At 22.3% G+C, this 22,629-nt stretch overlaps 1 protein-coding gene across 2 annotated transcripts; it reads right to left on the bottom strand.

The window, feature by feature from the left end:
- Positions 1-1,323: 1,323 nt before the first annotated feature.
- Positions 1,324-9,401, bottom strand: LOC114132041 (uncharacterized). 2 transcript variants are annotated; one of them, XM_027997417.2, is made up of 13 exons: positions 8,946-9,401; positions 7,724-7,870; positions 7,504-7,656; positions 4,563-4,670; positions 4,356-4,464; positions 4,158-4,293; positions 3,907-4,078; positions 3,583-3,846; positions 3,373-3,506; positions 2,982-3,136; positions 1,919-2,103; positions 1,681-1,843; positions 1,324-1,608 (listed from the first exon to the last, which is right to left on the bottom strand). In XM_027997417.2, the coding sequence occupies exons 2-13, from the start codon at positions 7,862-7,864 to the stop codon at positions 1,361-1,363; spliced, it is 1,968 nt and encodes a 655-aa protein (XP_027853218.2). In that variant the 5' UTR covers positions 7,865-7,870; positions 8,946-9,401; the 3' UTR covers positions 1,324-1,360. The 2 variants fall into 2 exon arrangements, with proteins under 2 accessions (XP_027853218.2, XP_050061859.1); XM_050205902.1 differs by having other exon boundaries at positions 8,981-9,401.
- Positions 9,402-22,629: the final 13,228 nt, after the last annotated feature.

Genomic DNA, 22,629 nt, shown 5'->3' with positions numbered 1-22,629 from the left:
AAGGTAGAACCAGCCCTTACTTGAAGATATATTTTAGTACCTATGATGTTTGAAAGATGTTTTTACGAAAACAAGGGCATTAAAATAAATATAACTTTAGTAGTACTAAGTACAAATAGGCATAAATTTACACTTATGGATTTTAATTTAAAAAGTAATTATACTATAGGACATTTTTGAACTATTGTTAATTGTTTGACAAAACTCAGGTGGTTTCACACTATCACACGGAACACTTAGGTGTATTGCTATAGCTATACTAATATAAATGCATTATTTTTAATTTATGTTTCACTTTAAATGTATATGCCACAAAGGCACAAACGCTTTTATGTGTGTCGGTCCCAGCTAAAAATCGCGCTAAAATTAGTGAAATATTGAAATTTGCACTCAAATTGCCTGCGGCTCGTGCCGCACACAACGCCCGCAACTGAAATGGCTCACTTCCCGCCCTTGCCACACAATATACTATTGGCACTGTTGTTCACATATACTAGCGTCAAAGTTATTCGATATCTCGTAGAAGTACGGTTGACATGGATAGCACTGGAGATCATGGATCTGACACAATTAATATAAAAAAAGGTTTTGTTTATTAAAAAATATTGAAACTGACGTAGAGACAATTTGAACTTATAGGAGGCCACGAATGGCCTACCGAATATAACAGGCCTGAGCGAGTCAACGATCGATGTACAATGTAAACGCGAGTTGATACCTAAACGCTCTGGCCGATGATCTGTTTGAAGGGGCGTTTTATGCTATTTTCGGAGGTCAAATCGTCGAAAAAAAATACTTCAGTAGTATTGTTTTAGTGTAAATATTACATTGATGTGATATATATTTTATCTTGATACTTTCTACCTTAGTTATTTACACATTCAGTGATCATATTTCTAATGTTAGGTACCTACCTATAATTTAATATTTAGAAAATTAGACTATTTAATTAAAATATGTCAATAAAAATATATAATTTATTCGTAAAGGGCAGTTCACATCCTTACATAATTATTTTAATGTAAACAATGTAACCGTGAGAATAAAATATATTACAAAAATAGTCATATTACAAAATCAGTAATTGCCAAATTAAATATTTTACTTCGTTATACTTTAACTTGATTAAATTTAAAATTAAAACTTTAAATTTAATTATTTTTTTGAACCATATATATTTTTATACAGATATAAATAACTTTCTATCAATTTTTAGAAACTGGAAAGAGTTTACACTTAATTTAGAATAGATTAAAAATATTTTTGTTACATTTAAAAGAATATTTTAGAACATAAAAAAAATATACATCTTTGAAATTCAACTAAACTTTTCAAATTATTCTTTCATTTAAATTAACTTTTAGTTACAATTGCATTTATTTAATATGCATTTAAACTTTTCCAAACTAAAATCTTCTTTTTTACAGTTATTATCTATTCCTATAGATTGCAACTCTAATAACCACTCATTATATGTTTTATTTAACCACGTAAAATAATTAGAATAACGATTCCACTTTTCTGTATTATTTAAATTTTTATAAATTTCCATCAATTCTAATATAGTTAACTGAAGTTCTAGGTGAGGGCCATCGAGGGAATTTTGATCTAAGTAAAAATAGTTATGTAATTTAATATTTTAAAATATAATAATAATAGAATTAACTTATTATAACTTACATATTTTTATCACTTGCAAATAAAGTACTTCAGCTTCTTGAAATTTGTTTGATGTTACGTGCAAACGAGCTAACACACTTAAAGTTTGGGCAAATGATATGTGGTTTTCACCTAATAATAATTTTTTGATTTCAAGCGCTCTAAAAAGCAATTCTTTAGATCGCTACAAACATAAATAATAGTTGCCATAAGTATAACAAAGTCAGTAATCTGAAGAGAAAAATAATTTAAACATTACCGAATAATTTTTCTGAAAAATATAAAAACGTCCTAGATAAGTATGTAAATGTGCTGTAACCAGGGTGTTCCTTATAGCTGATTTTAAATTTTTCTCTAAGAAATTTAAGTGAAATATCTCAGCTTTTCTTAACATTTCCCGCGATTCCCGTTTTATATTTTGTCTTTCAATTCTTTCAGTAAAATCTGAAACAATGTATTTTATAAAACCACAACAATATAATTAACATTTTAAAATATTCAAATAATACTACGAGTATAGTAATTAAATTATATAATAAGATTTACATAAAAAAATGTGCATATTTTCTTCCAAAATGCTAGATTATACATAAACAATTCTTTAACTGACCATTATTATACATAAATAAATCTCTCTATCTTAATCTATCAAATATACATTTTATCAAAAGATTAATCTAAAATCTAAATATAAATTTGTGTTATTACGTTAACTGCTTAATCAGTAGTCGGTTATAGAGTTAAAAGATTTTTGCTAATACTCAAAACTATACATGCAAAATTGATATAATTAATAACTATCAACACATAAATTACATAATTGATATAAATACTTTTTAAGTCTATAATCTCATTTGAATAGTATAATTATTAAATAATAAATTTTTATAATCTTTTTAATAAAACTATGACTTGTATGAACCTTGCTAGCCAGAAAACAACTGAATAAACCATTAATTTTGGTTTGAAAAATAAAATTTAAAATTATGAATTTGTTTTAATATTTTGAACAAGGGAACTTATATTATAATTATTAAGAGTTATTTCTAAAAAATTACAAATGTGTACATAAATCTAAAAGAAGCTACTAAAATGCTTAATGCTCTAAGATAGAAAATGTAATTATTAATTGTAATTATTAATAAGTTAATTAATCAATATAGTTCTAACCACTAAGTCAATATGTACATAATATCATTTACATTTAATAGATTTGATATTTCAGTTATTATTTTAAATTTATTTATCTGCAAAGGATATTACATTAATAAATAAAATATAAGCATTAAGTAAATATATAGCTTAGTAATAAAGGTACAAACCATTTAAACCAATACTATATGGATATTCATTCTCTAAACCCACCACTAGATCTTGGACCACTAATGTTTTCATCTGATAGGCTTTCACTAACAACATATTGTCATCCGGTAAGCCAATTTTGTGCATGATATTTATGGCTTGTAGTAAACACCGCCTAAAATTGTCATGGTTGTCAAAAAATTTTTTTTATTTATTGGCTCCTGTTTGTTATTACTGTGCCATATAAATATTGTATTATTCTACCCCAGGTGACCGTCCATGTACAATGACATTTTTATATATATTGTATATTTCAATATAAAGTTTCAAAAAAAAATTGTAAACGGTTTTGTGACAAAGCAATAACAAACAAGTATTAATTTTATCATTAAAAATAATGTTTTTTCTTACATAGTATCATCAATAATAAATTTTAATAGAAAACCATTTCGAACTGCATGGCGAAGAGTTACATACTCAACCATAATCATTGCAGTGTGTAAATTATAATAACCAAATAAATTGCGTGAATAGTCTAATAAAATCTAAAATATAACACATGTTGGTTATTATTATCTATTATTGTTATATTACCATGAATTTATCACAGACAATTCTTACATAGTGGTTACGAAATAACCATGGTAATATATGTTGTTGTTGATATATAGTATAAAAATAGTGTGATTCATTCAATAACACATGATAAAGAGTGTAATCACTAATTTCTTCTTTGAATGCATTCATTTGAGTCTTCAACATACGTGCTATGTTAAGTTTGTTCAATACAGTACAAACTTTAACGCCATGACTTAGGACAATAACTTTCAAGTGTCCACTGTTCTTGTGAAGTTCAAGGATAGCTTTAGCTCCCCAAGACCAAGCCTAAATAGTTATATTCAAAATAAAAATATAAAATTAAATATCCTCAAAGAAATAACTAACCTCATCAAATTGCTGTAATTTAAAATAGTATTCGGACACAGCTACACATGCATACGCTATGCACAGTGTTTTTTCTTCAATTTGTTTAATTATGTGAATAGTGTGAAGCATATGTCTTAAAACTATTTTAGCATCTTTGAAATTATGGTAATATGATAAAACTATTAACCACCTAGAAAAAATTTGTTATTGTTAAATTTATTATAATTTCAAAGTAAATTATTTATAATAAATTCAAGCTATTCTATAACTTTGTCAGGCATTGAAGGGTTTTGAGAAGTTGTAATTTTTGGTCGTGACACATCCATTTTGTGGTAATTATTTTGTATGTGTGTGATAAGACTAGTGCACTTTCATTAAGCCAGCCAGAATCACCGAGAAAAACTCCTAAAAATCAAACAGAATTTAAACAAAATTTCAAAAAATAAAAATAAAAATAATTTACAAACCTAATTTAAGACCTCTTTCTACCTTTTCATTTATATCTAGTATTTCTGATGCTATCCAATCTTGAGCAAAATTTAATGGGAAATTAAAACCCTTAATTTGTACACAAATCTAAAAAAAAAAAATTTAAATTAATTCATAATCATACAATTGAAGTTGTATAAATGGCTAATATCAATTGTTTCAATTTGGTAATATTAAAATAATACCTGAAATAAAGTAAATAGTTGATCTCGTAAGTTGGTGACTTCCACCAACTTAAAAAATAACTCTTGATTAAAAAAACTAGAAAAATTGACATTATCAATAAATTCAGTCTGAAACAAAATAGGAAATATATTAACAAGAAGTATTACATTTTGGTTCTCAAATTATATTTAATATATCATTAAAATCTATACATTAAAATAAAAATGTTCAATATTCAATTCCAAAATAAATCATATTGTTTGTTTAATTTTTCTCGTTTCACAATTACAATTATTTAGTATTTTATTTTGTTAAAATTTATTAAAAAATCTTAGTTTTATTAAAAAAAAAAAAAAAAAAAAATAATGATAATAATACAATTTGAAGAAATATATTTTAATTTTCTTAAAGGGTTAATAATACATTAGTTATAATTTAATAATTATAATATTTTATTTGTATTTACATGAGAAAAAAATGTTTTTTAACACAAAATGAACCTTATACAAGTAGTTAATTCAAATTTCTTTAACCCAAAATCGCCAATACTTCAAACTTTTACCCCAGTTCTTAGAATTTCCAATTGATATAAAGCAAAAATGCAAAAAATCTTGTTTAACTCAAATGTTTTTGTGAATAACCCAAGCTATTTTTTTTTATAAAATTATACAATTATAATTTATCCCTAACTTAAGTACATTTACTATTGAAAATAAGGCCATTAGTATTATTATTACAAATTAATTTAGATAAATAGTACAAATAAATAAATAGATGTATACAGTTTTCTGATAATTTATGGAATTTAGTACATTCAAATAAAAATTATAAAGAACTTAGCGTACTACTTCTATGTCAATTATAAAAAAAATTACAGTTTCTTTTATTTAAAAAAAAACTTATATCAGAGTACAATATACTTAATAAATAATAAACTTTAGCATATGATCTAAAAATAAATTACTCAACAAAAAATGTATTGGCCAGAAGTTCATGAATTATTTAGAACTTAAAACGCTTAATTCACTAAATCTTATAGAATAAAATATATATCTAAGAACTGATTCTACAACTAATATAAATAGATATTCAAATAAATTATTATTATATAGACAATGAGTTGTCTATATTTAAATTATACACCACTTATATTATTATTTATATTGTTTTAATGTGATCACTATGATGTACAAGCTACTTAGCTACAGATATATTATAAAGAATTGAGGTAGTTTATGTGTTTTTATTTATGTATAAATAGTACATACTACATACATACATTTTATAATAAATACATTCTAATTAATATATTTTACTGTTTTAGATAAAATACATATTTTTAAATTTTATCTTTGGTTTTGTAATATTTGAATTCTTGGATAACTGAGAACTACTTTGCCAGTCCCTTCAACTATGACTTGACCAAGTTTGATTTTATTTTAAGTCTATTCAACATATTTATTAAAAATTAGAGTACCTATTTTTTTTTTTTAATTATAAGAACTAAATAATTGATGATATTGTATATTAACTATTATACCTATTTAAGTTTTTTTTGCAATTTTTTATATGTTTAAACCATAGATAATAAAGAATGGATAAGCCATACCTATGCTTATAACATTAGGTGCCTCGTTCCTAGAGAGCAGATATCTTCTGTCTCATTAAGGTGCCTGTTTTCTCCTTTTTTATCACTTATTATAAATCAGTTATTGAACACAGACATAATACATAATAATTAGATAGCCGACTCTATATAGAACAATATTGTTGAGTTCTGATGACCGACATCATTTGTCACTTGGTGAATGTTTACAAATTTTTATCATTTTTTAATTGTTTTGACATCATGAATCCTATATTATAATATAATATTTCATATACAAATATTATTCAATATTCATATAATAATATAATTATTTTTTCATAAACTTAAATTATTAAAATTACAAGATATGGTATACTTGTACATTATTATACTATGATTTGTTGACGGTCATAACATAAAACATAAAACATCAGTGTTCTATGGTCATAACCAGCTAAGTTCAATTCAATTTTAGTTAACTTTGCCCAAGTTGTAAATGGCTGCCAGTATCATTGATAAGAAGACAGTCAGCTATCTAGTTATTATATAATAATATGTCTGTGTTATTGAAATACAAAATATCATGAAATAAATTCACGGATTAGATTTAAGCACTTACATTAATAAATTATTTGAGAACGTATGATAATAGTGAATGGCTTATCCATTCTTTATTATCTATGGTAACACAAGAATACTTGGCAATATTCATCATGAAAATATTATCTACTATCTACATAATATTTATCCAATTGACAATATATCTTAGGAATGTCATTAATTTAATACACTATTTAAATTTTCAAATGAATACAAAATAAAATATACAAGGATAAAAACAATTTTGACCTAACTTAGCCCTATGATAAATTTATAGGTTATATATTATAAATTGTAAAAAATTTATAAACCACAGTAAAAAAATAATATTAAACGATTCAACTACAATGATATTTTATCGATGTATAATATTTTCTTGACTATCTAACTATACTATATATTGATACTGCAACATCTCTACTTACATAAACATCCAAATATAAAACATTTTAACGATCCCACCAAATAAAATGTATTTAATAACTTTTTAAAACATACATTTATATTTAAATAATATACAAGCATACTCATCATTCATCACCAACTATAATTAGTTAGTATAGTGCAATTTATATACCTAATAAATATTTATTGTCAACTGATATATATATATATATATTATATTAGTCAATATTCCTATCTTAAATTCATATAACTTGTACCATTATATCATTATATACATATAAAGTATCATGTTTACCTAAATTATGTGTTACAATATAATGCTATACTATAAATTATAATAATTAGGTACTATAAAGAAATATGATTACTTGTTGTGAGGCGCCATGGTGTTCAATTTTGTCAATTGTTAATTGACTGTATGACAAAAAAGGGGTCGGGTTTGACATAATCAAAGCCATTTCATGACCCGATGAAACTTTATCAACCTTTATCTTCGATCTAAAATCATCCACACATAGAGTCTATAAAAATAAATCATTTTTTATACATTTGATAAAACATAATTTCATGTCCAAAATCTTTTCTAACCTTCCATAAGATTTCTAAACAAAGTGATGGTTGTAACTGTTCTAAAAGTGATCGTAGTGTAGTTTCGTCCATTGTAATGCATAATTGATTTAATGATAGAGTGTAAAGTGATTTAACATCAGGATCAAAGAGAAAATCCATAATAACCTACAAAATTAAAACTATTATAACAAAATTGAGATGAAAAATAATAATATCTAAATATCTAAATCTAACATTAACTAAATCAGTTTATTGTGAACTAATTGAATTATCGATAGGTAAAAATTAATATTATTTCATCACCATCATACTTACCTATCCAATTTATCTAATTTGACAGTTGTAATTAATAAAGAAATGATTTAGGGAGTACAGACTCAAGAAACGTTATAATCCTTATATATAAACATCTTTTGTAATTGTTTTATAGTTTATAGCAGGGGTGGTCAAACTTTTTTTAGTCACGATCTACTAAAATATACTTCACCTTTGAGGATCGACTTCCATAGAAAACTTTTTTTATCATTAAAGTACTATAATTATTAAGAATCATATAGGGCGCGTGGCCCTAAAAATAAATTCTAACACGATCGACTTTGAAATTGTCCACGAAACTGCGATCGCGATCGCGATCGACTGTTTGACCACCCCTAGTTTATAGTATATACATGCCGATTGGCGCCCGGAAGGGGGAGCAAGAAGAGACATCCTCACTCAGACTTCAAACATAATTTTGAAATTTGTAATCTTTATTATTGTTTATTTAAACATTTCATTGATATTTTGACGTTGGTATGAATTTATTACTATTATTTTGAAAAAATTTAGGCGATTAAAATAAAAATAGATAAACTATATGAATAAGTAAATCGTAAAAATTATACATCATTCATTTATGAATACATAATATTGTATGCGCGACTACCCGACTTTTGATGACACCACTCGGTGTATGCCGGATATACTCACAGATTTAAAATGCGCCAAATACGTAAAGTAATATACTATTATAGCAAACGAATTGGGGGGAAATTACGATGTATTAAAGCAAACGGTAACCGATGATAAAAAAGTGAACTGTATTAAATTAATAAAATATATTGCCGAAACTTACGTATATAACAGTATATAAATCCTTACATACTAATGTTAGTAAGTTAAAAAAATATAACAATATATAAAATATAATAATATAAATATTATATAAACAAAAAAATATAACAGATGATATAGGACTGACCTGGATCCACCTGATATGTGGGATGGACTACCTACTATAGTTGAGTTCGCTCCCGGATAGACAATGTTCCTCAACCTCCTTTGATTCCAATTCTGGACGAAACTCGGCGGCCAATATTTAACACTCGTAAGGGCGTGTGATGCAATTTACGGTCACAGCCTTATGATAACACGACACGAAACGTTGATGGTATATGCCGCGAAATGGTGGATATCGCTGCTCGGAACTCGTTGTCGATTAAATGTCCAAGGTGTGTGTTGCAATATAGGACGATCACACACCTTAATGGACGAAATCTCGAACTTCACTAATACCACCGATGTATATGTTGCAATAAAGAGCGAATTCAAACTTTTGTAAGAAAAAAACAATACAAAATAATGGCACGGAGACGGCACCGTATTAGCACACACAGCACGACGCGGCAGTCTCATCAACACACTCACACTCGCGACCGATAGTCGGCACCAATGTCAGGCGTAATACCATATGTCTTCCAGTGCTGACAACATAGAGGAACGAACTAAGGACGTCGTAAAAACAAACGTCTCTCATGATTACACACGCATGGTGGTACATTTGTGCCGGCCATATATGTAAAGACTGCGTTCGCAGGAAGAACAATAGATAAGTATCCAACAATATAATATGCAAAAAATAATAAAAAATTATGCAGGTGGCCAAAACTCTGCAGTACGTCCATTTAATTATCCATTTATACATTTTATAATATCGAAAACAAAAGAGATGTAAGTGGCAGGCGTCAACTAAACTTGAGTGGCGGGGGTAAACTAGATGACCAGTAGGTACCATTTTTTTTTTTTTTAATGCACTTTTTGGTGGTTTTTTTTATTATAACCTCCTGCTAAATTTCCCGAGGGCGCTTTACCGTAGCATTTGTACAAATGTTTCATGGTGCATACAGTGCTTTATTAGCTCGAATTAAGATGACATACTTATACTTATAATATATCTTAATTCAAATTAATTACTTATTTGATCTTATCTCTCTTCATGTCTAGAAAAAAAATTCTAGATATGCCATTGAGTTAGTACTGAATATGAACGACTCCAACATGCGTAGACATTTAATTATGTCAATTTTATGATGACATATCTTATACTTGGATGGCTAAGACAACAGATAGCAAATAATAGGGTCTCTGCATAACCGTGCAGGAGTGGTAAAATGGAACGGATAAGAGAGATATATATCCATATAAAATAATAATATTTAATTATAATATATTCTAGAATGACAAATCATCTCCGTTCAGAATCGTTTTTCGTATATACTGATACCTATCATTGGATTCAAATTTAATCTACCCTAGTCCGAGGTCCACCCCTCCCCCTAATGTACAGCAGAGCGGTACCAACTTGCCGACTTTTTTTTTTTTTTGATTTAGTATTATCATTTAATTCACTAAGAATTATATTCTATTTTCTCTAAATTTAAAAAAAATGTAATGGTAATTGGCTCTTTTTTGAGCAATAAAATCTAAGGTTTTAAATTAGCAAATAATTATTGAAGTGGTAATCTTTACAAACATATTAAAAAATAGGCTGTTGAGATAGGACTGTTTTCAAGGGGTTGGAGATAGGCAATATTTTTTTTATTTTTAAATTTATGTGTGCAATAGTTCCTCGAACACACATTAACAATTAAATATTGAAAATAACAATTCATTTTTTTTTATATTTAGTATTATAATTTCATTTAATGAATTATATTATACTTTTTCTAAATTTAAAAATACATGTTATGAGTGTAGCTTCATGTGTGCAAATGAAATCTTATGTCTTACATTAGCAAATGATTAAAAAATAAAGTATCTTTACACACATATAAAAATTAAAAAATTAGTTTTATTTTTTTATAAATTTAATATTTTCATTTTATCCAATGAATTAAATTCTATTTACTCAAAATTTAAAAATAAATGTACTGGTAACTGGCTCTTGTTAGAGCAATAAAATCTAAGGTTTTAAATTGGTAAATAATTATTAAAGTTGGAATATTTACAAACATATTAAAAAATTAGGCTGTTGAGATAGGACTGTTTTCAAGGGGTTGGAGATAAGCAATATTTTTTTTTTTTTAAATTTATGTGTGCAATAGTTCCTCAAACACACATTAACAATTAAATATTGAAAATAAGAATTCATTTTTTTTTATATTTAGTATTATAATTTATTTAATGAATTATATTATTATTTCTCTAAATTTAAAAATACAGGTAATGAGTATAGTTTCATGTGTGCAAATGAAATATTATGTTATCATTAGCAAATGATAAAAAATTATGTATCTTTACACGAATATAAAAAATTAAAAAATTAGTTTTATTTTTTTAAAAATGTAATATTTTCATTTAATTCAAATAGCAATAATAAACTTTCTCTAAATTTAAAAATACATGTAATGAGTATAGTTTCATGTGTCCAAATGAAATATTATGTCTTATATTAGTAAATGATTAAAAATTATGTATCTTTACACACACATGAAAAATTAAAAATTAATTTTAATTTTTTAAAAATTTAATTTTTTCATTTCATTCAAATAGTTTTATTAAACTTTCTCTAAATTTAAAAATAAATGTAGTGGTAGTTGGTTCTTTTTTGAGCAATGAGATCTTATGTTTTAAATTAGCAATACTTATTAAAGTTGGAATCTTTACACAAATATTAATAATTGAATATTGAAAATAACAATTCATTTTTTTTTATATTTAGTATTATAATTTTATTCAATGAATTATATTATTCTTTTTCTAAATTTAAAAATACATGTAATGAGTATAGTTTCATGTGTCCAAATGAAATATTTTATCTTATATTAGCAAATGATTAAAAAAAAAGTATCTTTACACACATATAAAAAATAAAAAAATAATTTTATTTTTTTAAAAATTAATTTTATTTTTTTAAAAATTAATTTTATTTTTTTAAAAATTAATTTTTTCATTTCATTCAAATAGTTTTATTAAACTTTCTCTAAATTTAAAAATAAATGTAGTGGTAGTTGGTTCTTTTTTGAGAAATGAAATCTAATGTTTTAAATTAGCAAATAATTATTAAAGTTGGAATCTTTACATACATATTAAAAAATTAGGCTGTTGAGATAGGACTCTTTTCAAGGGGTTGCAGATAGGCAATATTTTTTTTTTTTAATTTATGTGTGCAATAGTTCCTCGAACACACATTAACAATTAAATATTGAAAATAAGAATTCATTTTTTTTTATATTTAGTATTATAATTTCATTTAATGAATTATATTATACTTTTTCTAAATTTAAAAATACATGTTATGAGTGTAGTTTCATGTGTGCAAATGAAATCTTATGTCTTACATTAGCAAATGATTAAAAAATAAAGTATCTTTACACACATATAAAAATTAAAAAATTAGTTTTATTTTTTTATAAATTTAATATTTTCATTTTATCCAATGAATTGAATTCTATTTACTCAAAATTTAAAAATAAATGTACTGGTAACTGGCTCTTGTTAGAGCAATAAAATCTAAGGTTTTAAATTGGTAAATAATTATTAAAGTTGGAATATTTACAAACATATTAAAAATTAGGCTGTTGAGATAGGACTGTTTTCAAGGGGTTGGAGATAGGCAATATTTTTTTTATTTTTAAATTTATGTGTGCAGTAGTTCCTAGAACACACAATAATAATTAAATATTGAAAATAAGAATTCATTTTTTTTTTTTTATTTAGTATTATAATTCTTTTCATAGAATTATATTATACTTTCTCTAAATTTAAAAATACATGTAATGAGTATAGTTTCATGTGTCCAAATGAAATATTATGTCTTATATTAGCAAATGATTAAAAATTATGTATCTTTACACAAATAAAAAATTAAAAAATTAGTTTTATTTTTTTAAAAATGTAATATTTTCATTTAATTCAAATAGCATTAATAAACTTTCTCTAAATTTAAAAATACATGTAATGAGTATAGTTTCATGTGTCCAAATGAAATATTATGTCTTATATTAGTAAATGATTAAACAATTTGTATCTTTACACACATATAAAAATTAAAAATTAATTTTATTTTTTTAAAAATTTAATTTTTTCATTTCATTCAAATAGTTTTATTAAACTTTCTCTAAATTTAAAAATAAATGTAGTGGTAGTTGGTTCTTTTTTGAGAAATGAAATCTAATGTTTTAAATTAGTAATTAATTATTAAAGTTGGAATCTTTACAAACATATTAAAAAATTAGGCTGTTGAGATAGGACTGTTTTCAAGGGGTTGGAGATAAGCAATATTTTTTTTTTTTAAATTTATGTGTGCAATAGTTCCTCAAACACACATTAACAATTAAATATTGAAAATAAGAATTCATTTTTTTTTATATTTAGTATTATAATTTATTTAATGAATTATATTATTATTTCTCTAAATTTAAAAATACAGGTAATGAGTATAGTTTCATGTATGCAAATGAAATATTATGTTATCATTAGCAAATGATAAAAAATTATGTATCTTTACACGAATATAAAAAATTAAAAAATTAGTTTTATTTTTTTAAAAATGTAATATTTTCATTTAATTCAAATAGCAATAATAAACTTTCTCTAAATTTAAAAATACATGTAATGAGTATAGTTTCATGTGTCCAAATGAAATATTATGTCTTATATTAGTAATGATTAAAAATTATGTATCTTTACACACACATGAAAAATTAAAAATTAATTTTAATTTTTTAAAAATTTAATTTTTTCATTTCATTCAAATAGTTTTATTAAACTTTCTCTAAATTTAAAAATAAATGTAGTGGTAGTTGGTTCTTTTTTGAGCAATGAGATCTTATGTTTTAAATTAGCAAATACTTATTAAAGTTGGAATCTTTACACAAATATTAATAATTGAATATTGAAAATAACAATTCATTTTTTTTATATTTAGTATTATAATTTTATTCAATGAATTATATTATTCTTTTTCTAAATTTAAAAATACATGTAATGAGTATAGTTTCATGTGTCCAAATGAAATATTTTATCTTATATTAGCAAATGATATAAAAATTATGTATCTTTACACACATATAAAAAATAAAAAAATAATTTTATTTTTTTAAAAATTTAATTTTTTCATTTCATTCAAATAGTTTTATAAACTTTCTCTAAATTTAAAAATAAATGTAGTGGTAGTTGGTTCTTTTTTGAGAAATGAAATCTTATGTTTTAAATTAGCAATACTTATTAAAGTTGGAATCTTTACACAAATATTAATAATTGAATATTGAAAATAACAATTCATTTTTTTTTTTTTATTTAGTATTATATTTTATTCAATGAATTATATTATTCTTTTTCTAAATTTAAAAATACATGTAATGAGTATAGTTTCATGTGTCCAAATGAAATATTTTATCTTATATTAGCAAATGATATAAAAATTATGTATCTTTACACACATATAAAAAATAAAAAAATAATTTTATTTTTTTAAAAATTTAATTTTTTCATTTCATTCAATAGTTTTATTAAACTTTCTCTAAATTTAAAAATAATGTAGTGGTAGTTGGTTCTTTTTTGAGAAATGAAATCTAATGTTTTAAATTAGCAAATAATTATTAAAGTTGGAATCTTTACATACATATTAAAAAATTAGGCTGTTGAGATAGGACTCTTTTCAAGGGGTTGCAGATAGGCAATATTTTTTTTTTTAAATTTATGTGTGCAATAGTTCCTCGAACACACATTAACAATTAAATATTGAAAATAAGAATTCATTTTTTTTTATATTTAGTATTATAATTTCATTTAATGAATTATATTATACTTTTTCTAAATTTAAAAATACATGTTATGAGTGTAGCTTCATGTGTGCTAATGAAATCTTATGTCTTACATTAGCAAATGATTAAAAAAAAAGTATCTTTACACACATATAAAAATTAAAAAATTAGTTTTATTTTTTTATAAATTTAATATTTTCATTTTATCCAATGAATTAAATTCTATTTACTCAAAATTAAAAATAAATGTACTGGTAACTGGCTCTTGTTAGAGCAATAAAATCTAAGGTTTTAATTGGTAAATAATTATTAAAGTTGGAATATTTACAAACATATTAAAAATTAGGCTGTTGAGATAGGACTGTTTTCAAGGGGTTGGAGATAGGCAATATTTTTTTTATTTTTAAATTTATGTGTGCAGTAGTTCCTAGAACACACAATAATAATTAAATATTGAAAATAAGAATTCATTTTTTTTTTTATTTAGTATTATAATTCTTTTCATAGAATTATATTATACTTCTCTAAATTTAAAAATACATGTAATGAGTATAGTTTCATGTGTCCAAATGAAATATTATGTCTTATATTAGTAAATTATTAAAAAATTTGTATCTTTACACACATAAAAATTAAAAATTAATTTTATTTTTTTAAAAATTAATTTTTTCATTTCATTCAAATAGTTTTATTAAACTTTCTCTAAATTTAAAAATAAATGTAGTGGTAGTTGGTTTTTTTGAGAAATGAAATCTAATGTTTTAAATTAGCAAATAATTATTAAAGTTGGAATCTTTACATACATATTAAAAATTAGGCTGTTGAGATAGGACTCTTTTCAAGGGGTTGCAGATAGGCAATATTTTTTTTTTTAAATTTATGTGTGCAATAGTTCCTCGAACACACATTAACAATTAAATATTTGAAATAAGAATTCATTTTTTTTTATATTTAGTATTATATTTAATTCATTTATGAATTATATTATACTTTTTCTAAATTTAAAAATACATGTTATGAGTGTAGCTTCATGTGTGCTAATGAAATCTTATGTCTTACATTAGCAATGATTAAAAAATAAAGTATCTTACACACATATAAAAATTAAAAAATTAGTTTTATTTTTTTATAAAATTAATTTTCATTTTATCCAATGAATTAAATTCTATTACTCAAAATTTAAAAATAAATGTACTGGTACTGGCTCTTGTTTGAGCCATAAAATTCTAAGGTTTTAAATTGGTAAATACTTATTAAAGTTGGAATATTTACAAACATATTAAAAATTAGGCTGTTGAGATAGGACTGTTTTCAAGGGGTTGGAGATAGCAATATTTTTTTTATTTTTAAATTATGTGTGCAGTAGTTCCTAGAACACACAATAATAATTAATATTGAAAATAAGAATTCATTTTTTTTTTTTTATTTAGTATTATAATTTTTCATAGAATTATATTATACTTTCTCTAAATTTAAAAATACATGTAATGAGTATAGTTCATGTGTCCAAATGAAATATTATGTCTTATATTAGTAAATTATTAAAAAATTTGTATCTTTACACACATATAAAAATTAAAAATTAATTTTATTTTTTTAAAAATTTAATTTTTTCATTTCATTCATAGTTTTATTAAACTTTCTCTAAATTTAAAAATAAATGTAGTTTTAGTTGGTTCTTTTTTGAGAAATGAAATCTAATGTTTTAAATTAGCAAATAATTATAAAGTTGGAATCTTTACATACATATTAAAAAATTAGGCTGTTGAGATAGGACTCTTTTCAAGGGGTTGCAGATAGGCAATATTTTTTTTTTTTAAATTTAGTGTGCAATAGTTCCTCGAACACACATTAACAATTAAATATTGAAAATAAGAATTCATTTTTTTTTATATTTAGTATTATAATTTTTTTAATGTATATTATTACTTTCTCTAAATTTAAAAATACATGTATGAGTGTAGTTCATGGTGTGCTAATGAATCTTATGTCTTACATTAGCAAATGATTAAAAATAAAGTATCTTTACACACATATAAAAATTAAAAAATTAGTTTTATTTTTTTATAAATTTAATATTTTCATTTTATCAATGAATTAAATTCTATTACTCAAAATTTAAAAATAAATGTACTGGTAACTGGCTCTTGTTAGAGCAATAAAATCTAAGGTTTTAAATTGGTAAATAATTATTAAAGTTGGAATTTTACAAACATATTAAAAATTAGGCTGTTGAGATAGGACTGTTTTCAAGGGGTTGGAGATAGGCAATATTTTTTTTATTTTTAATTTATGTGTGCAGTAGTTCCTAGAACACACAATAATAATTAAATATTGAAAATAAGAATTCATTTTTTTTTTTTTATTTAGTATTATAATTCTTTTCATAGAATTATATTAACTTTCTCTAAATTTAAAAATACATGTAATGAGTATAGTTTCATGTGTCCAAATGAAATATTATGTCTATATTAGCAAATGATTAAAAATTATGTATCTTTAACGAATATAAAAAATTAAAAAATTAGTTTTATTTTTTTAAAATGTAATATTTTCATTTAATTCAAATAGCATAATAAACTTCTCTAAATTAAAAATACATGTAATGAGTATAGTTTCATGTGTCCAAATGAAATATTATGTCTTATATTAGTAAATGATTAAAAAATTTGTATCTTTACACACATATAAAAATTAAAAATTAATTTTATTTTTTTAAAAATTTAATTTTTTCATTTCATTCAAATAGTTTTATTAAACTTTCTCTAATTTAAAAATAAATGTAGTGGTAGTTGGGTTTTTTGAGAAATGAAATCTAATGTTTTAAATTAGCAAATAATTATAAAGTTGGAATCTTTACATACATATTAAAAAATTAGGCTGTTGAGATAAGACTCTTTTCAAGGGGTTGCAGATAGGCAATATTTTTTTTTTTTTAAATTTATGTGTGCAATAGTTCCTCAACACACATTAACAATTAAATATTGAAAATAAGAATTTTTTTTTATATTTAGTATTATAATTTCATTAATGAATTATATTATACTTTTTCTAAATTTAAAAATACATGTTATGAGTGTAGCTTCATGTGTGCTAATGAAATCTTATGTCTTACATTAGCAAATGATTAAAAAATAAAGTATCTTACACACATATAAAATTAAAAAATTAGTTTTATTTTTTTATAAATTTAATATTTTCATTTTATCCAATGAATTAAATTCTATTTACTCAAAATTTAAAAATAAATGTACTGGTAACTGGCTCTTGTTAGAGCAATAAAATCTAAGGTTTTAAATTGGTAAATAATTATTAAAGTTGGAATATTACAAACATATTAAAAATTAGGTGTTGCTGAGATAGGACTGTTTTCAAGGGGTTGGAGATAGGCAATATTTTTTTTATTTTTAAATTTATGTGTGCAGTAGTTCCTAGAACACACAATAATAATTAAATATTGAAAATAAGAATTCATTTTTTTTTTATTTAGTATTAATTCTTTTCATAGAATTATATTATACTTTCTCTAAATTAAAAATACATGTAATGAGTATAGTTCATGTGTCCAAATGAAATATTTGTCTTATATTAGTAAATTATTAAAAAATTTGTATCTTTACACACATATAAAAATTAAAAATTAATTTTATTTTTAAAAATTTAATTTTTTCATTTCATTCAAATAGTTTTATTAAACTTCTCTAAATTTAAAAATACATGTAATGAGTATAGTTCATGTGTCCAAATGAAAATTATGTCTTATATTAGTAAATGATTAAAAAATTATGTATCTTACAACATGAAAAATTAAAAATTAATTTTAATTTTTTAAAAATTTAATTTTTTCATTTCATTCATAGTTTTATTAAACTTTCTCTAAATTTAAAAATACATGTAATGAGTATAGTTCATGTGTCAAATGAAATATTATGTTATTAGTAAATGATTAAAAATTATGTATCTTTACACACACATGAAAAATAAAAATTAATTTTAATTTTTTAAAAATTAATTTTTTCATTTCATTCAATAGTTTTATTAAACTTTCTCTAAATTTAAAAATAAATGTAGTGGTAGTTGGTTCTTTTTTGAGCAATGAGATCTTATGTTTTAAATTAGCAAATAATTATTAAAGTTGGAATCTTTACACAAATATTAATAATTAAATATTGAAAATAACAATTCATTTTTTTTTATATTTAGTATTATAATTTCATTTAATGAATTATATTATACTTTTTCTAAATTTAAAAATACATGTTATGAGTGTAGCTTCATGTGTGCTAATGAAATCTTATGTCTTACATTAGCAAATGATTAAAAAATAAAGTATCTTTACACACATATAAAAATTAAAAAATTAGTTTTATTTTTTTATAAATTTAATATTTTCATTTTATCCAATGAATTAAATTCTATTTACTCAAAATTTAAAAATAAATGTACTGGTAACTGGCTCTTGTTAGAGCAATAAAATCTAAGGTTTTAAATTGGTAAATAATTATTAAAGTTGGAATATTTACAAACATATTAAAAATTAGGCTGTTGAGATAGGACTGTTTTCAAGGGGTTGGAGATAGGCAATATTTTTTTATTTTTAAATTTATGTGTGCAGTAGTTCCTAGAACACACAATAATAATTAAATATTGAAAATAAGAATTCATTTTTTTTTTTTATTTAGTATTATAATACTTTTCATAGAATTATATTATACTTTCTCTAAATTTAAAAATACATGTAATGAGTATAGTTTCATGTGTAAAAATGAAATATTATGTCTTATATTAGCAAATGATTAAAAAATTATGTATCTTTACACGAATATAAAAAATTAAAAAATTAGTTTTATTTTTTTAAAAATGTAATATTTTCATTTAATTCAAATAGCATTAATAAACTTTCTCTAAATTTAAAAATACATGTAATGAGTATAGTTTCATGTGTCCAAATGAAATATTATGTCTTATATTAGTAAATGATTAAAAAATTTGTATCTTTACACACATATAAAAATTAAAAATTAATTTTATTTTTTTAAAAATTTAATTTTTTCATTTCATTCAAATAGTTTTATTAAACTTTTCTAATTTAAAAATAAATGTAGTGGTAGTTGGTTCTTTTTTGAGAAATGAAATCTAATGTTTTAAATTAGCAAATAATTATTAAAGTTGGAATCTTTACATACATATTAAAAAATTAGGCTGTTGAGATAGGACTCTTTTCAAGGGGTTGAAGATAGGCAATATTTTTTTTTTTAAATTTATGTGTGCAATAGTTCCTCGAACACACATTAACAATTAAATATTGAAAATAAGAATTCATTTTTTTTTTATATTTAGTATTATAATTTTTTTTAATGAATTATATTATACTTTCTCTAAATTTAAAAATACATGTTATGAGTGTAGCTTCATGTGTGCTAATGAAATCTTATGTCTTACATTAGCAAATGATTAAAAAATAAAGTATCTTTACACACATATAAAAATTAAAAAATTAGTTTTATTTTTTTATAAATTTAATATTTTCATTTTATTCAATGAATTAAATTCTATTTACTCCAAATTTAAAAATAAATGTACTGGTAAATGGCTCTTGTTAGAGCAATAAAATCTAAGGTTTTAAATTGGTAAATAATTATTAAAGTTTTAATATTTACAAACATATTAAAAATTAGGCTGTTGAGATAGGACTGTTTTCAAGGGGTTGGAGATAGGCAATATTTTTTTATTTTTAATTTATGTGTGCAATAGTTCCTCGAACACACATTAACAATTAAATATTGAAAATAAGAATTCATTTTTTTTTTATATTTAGTATTATAATTTTATTTAATGAATTATATTATTATTTCTCTAAATTTAAAAATACAGGTAATGAGTATAGTTTCATGTGTGCAAATGAAATATTATGTTATCATTAGCAAATGATAAAAAAATTATGTATCTTTACACGAATATAAAAAATTAAAAATTAGTTTTATTTTTTTAAAAATGTAATATTTTCATTTAATTCAAATAGCAATAATAAACTTTCTCTAATTTAAAAATACATGTAATGAGTATAGTTTCATGTGTCCAAATGAAATATTATGTCTTATATTAGTAAATGATTAAAAATTATGTATCTTTACACACACATGAAAAATTAAAAATTAATTTTATTTTTTTAAAAATTTAATTTTTTCATTTCATTCAAATAGTTTTATTAAACTTTCTCTAAATTTAAAAATAAATGTAGTGGTAGTTGGTTCTTTTTTGAGAAATGAAATCTAATGTTTTAAATTAGCAAATAATTATTAAAGTTGGAATCTTTACATACATATTAAAAATTAGGCTGTTGAGATAGGACTCTTTTCAAGGGGTTGAAGATAGGCAATATTTTTTTTTTTAAATTTATGTGTGCAATAGTTCCTCGAACACACATTAACAATTAAATATTGAAAATAAGAATTCATTTTTTTTTATATTTAGTATTATAATTTTTTTAATGAATTTATTATACTTTCTCTAATTTAAAAATACATGTTATGAGTGTAGCTTCATGTGTGCTAATGAAATCTTATGTCTTACATTAGCAAATGATTAAAAAATAAAGTATCTTTACACACATATAAAAATTAAAAAATTAGTTTTATTTTTTTATAAATTTAATATTTTCATTTTATTCAATGAATTAAATTCTATTTACTCCAAATTTAAAAATAAATGTACTGGTAAATGGCTCTTGTTAGAGCAATAAAATCTAAGGTTTTAAATTGGTAAATAATTATTAAAGTTTTAATATTTACAAACATATTAAAAATTAGGCTGTTGAGATAGGACTGTTTTCAAGGGGTTGGAGATAGGCAATATTTTTTTTATTTTTAAATTTATGTGTGCAATAGTTCCTCGAACACACATTAACAATTAAATATTGAAAATAAGAATTCATTTTTTTTTATATTTAGTATTATAATTTTATTTAATGAATTATATTATTATTTCTCTAATTTAAAAATACAGGTAATGAGTATAGTTTCATGTGTGCAAATGAATATTATGTTATCATTAGCAAATGATAAAAAAATTATGTATCTTTACACGAATATAAAAAATTAAAAATAGTTTTATTTTTTTAAAAATGTAATATTTTCATTTAATTCAAATAGCAATAATAAACTTTCTCTAAATTAAAAATACATGTAATGAGTATAGTTTCATGTGTCCAAATGAAATATTATGTCTTATATTAGTAAATGATTAAAAATTATGTATCTTTACACACACATGAAAAATAAAAATTAATTTTAATTTTTTAAAAATTTAATTTTTTCATTTCATTCAAATAGTTTTATTAAACTTTCTCTAAATTTAAAAATAAATGTAGTGGTAGTTGGTTCTTTTTTGAGCAATGAGATCTTATGTTTTAAATTAGCAAATAATTATTAAAGTTGGAATCTTTACACAAATATTAATAATTAAATATTGAAAATAACAATTCATTTTTTTTTATATTTAGTATTATAATTTCATTTAATGAATTATATTATACTTTTTCTAAATTTAAAAATACATGTTATGAGTGTAGCTTCATGTGTGCTAATGAAATCTTATGTCTTACATTAGCAAATGATTAAAAAATAAAGTATCTTTACACACATATAAAAATTAAAAATTAGTTTTATTTTTTTATAAATTTAATATTTTCATTTTATCCAATGAATTAAATTCTATTTACTCAAAATTTAAAAATAAATGTACTGGTAACTGGCTCTTGTTAGAGCAATAAAATCTAAGGTTTTAAATTGGTAAATAATTATTAAAGTTGGAATATTTACAAACATATTAAAAATTAGGCTGTGAGATAGGACTGTTTTCAAGGGGTTGGAGATAGGCAATATTTTTTTTATTTTTAAA

This window comes from Aphis gossypii, chromosome X, assembly GCF_020184175.1.
Source record: "Aphis gossypii isolate Hap1 chromosome X, ASM2018417v2, whole genome shotgun sequence".
NCBI classification, from domain to species: Eukaryota; Metazoa; Arthropoda; class Insecta; order Hemiptera; family Aphididae; genus Aphis; species Aphis gossypii.
This window is presented reverse-complemented; position numbering and strand designations above follow the sequence as displayed.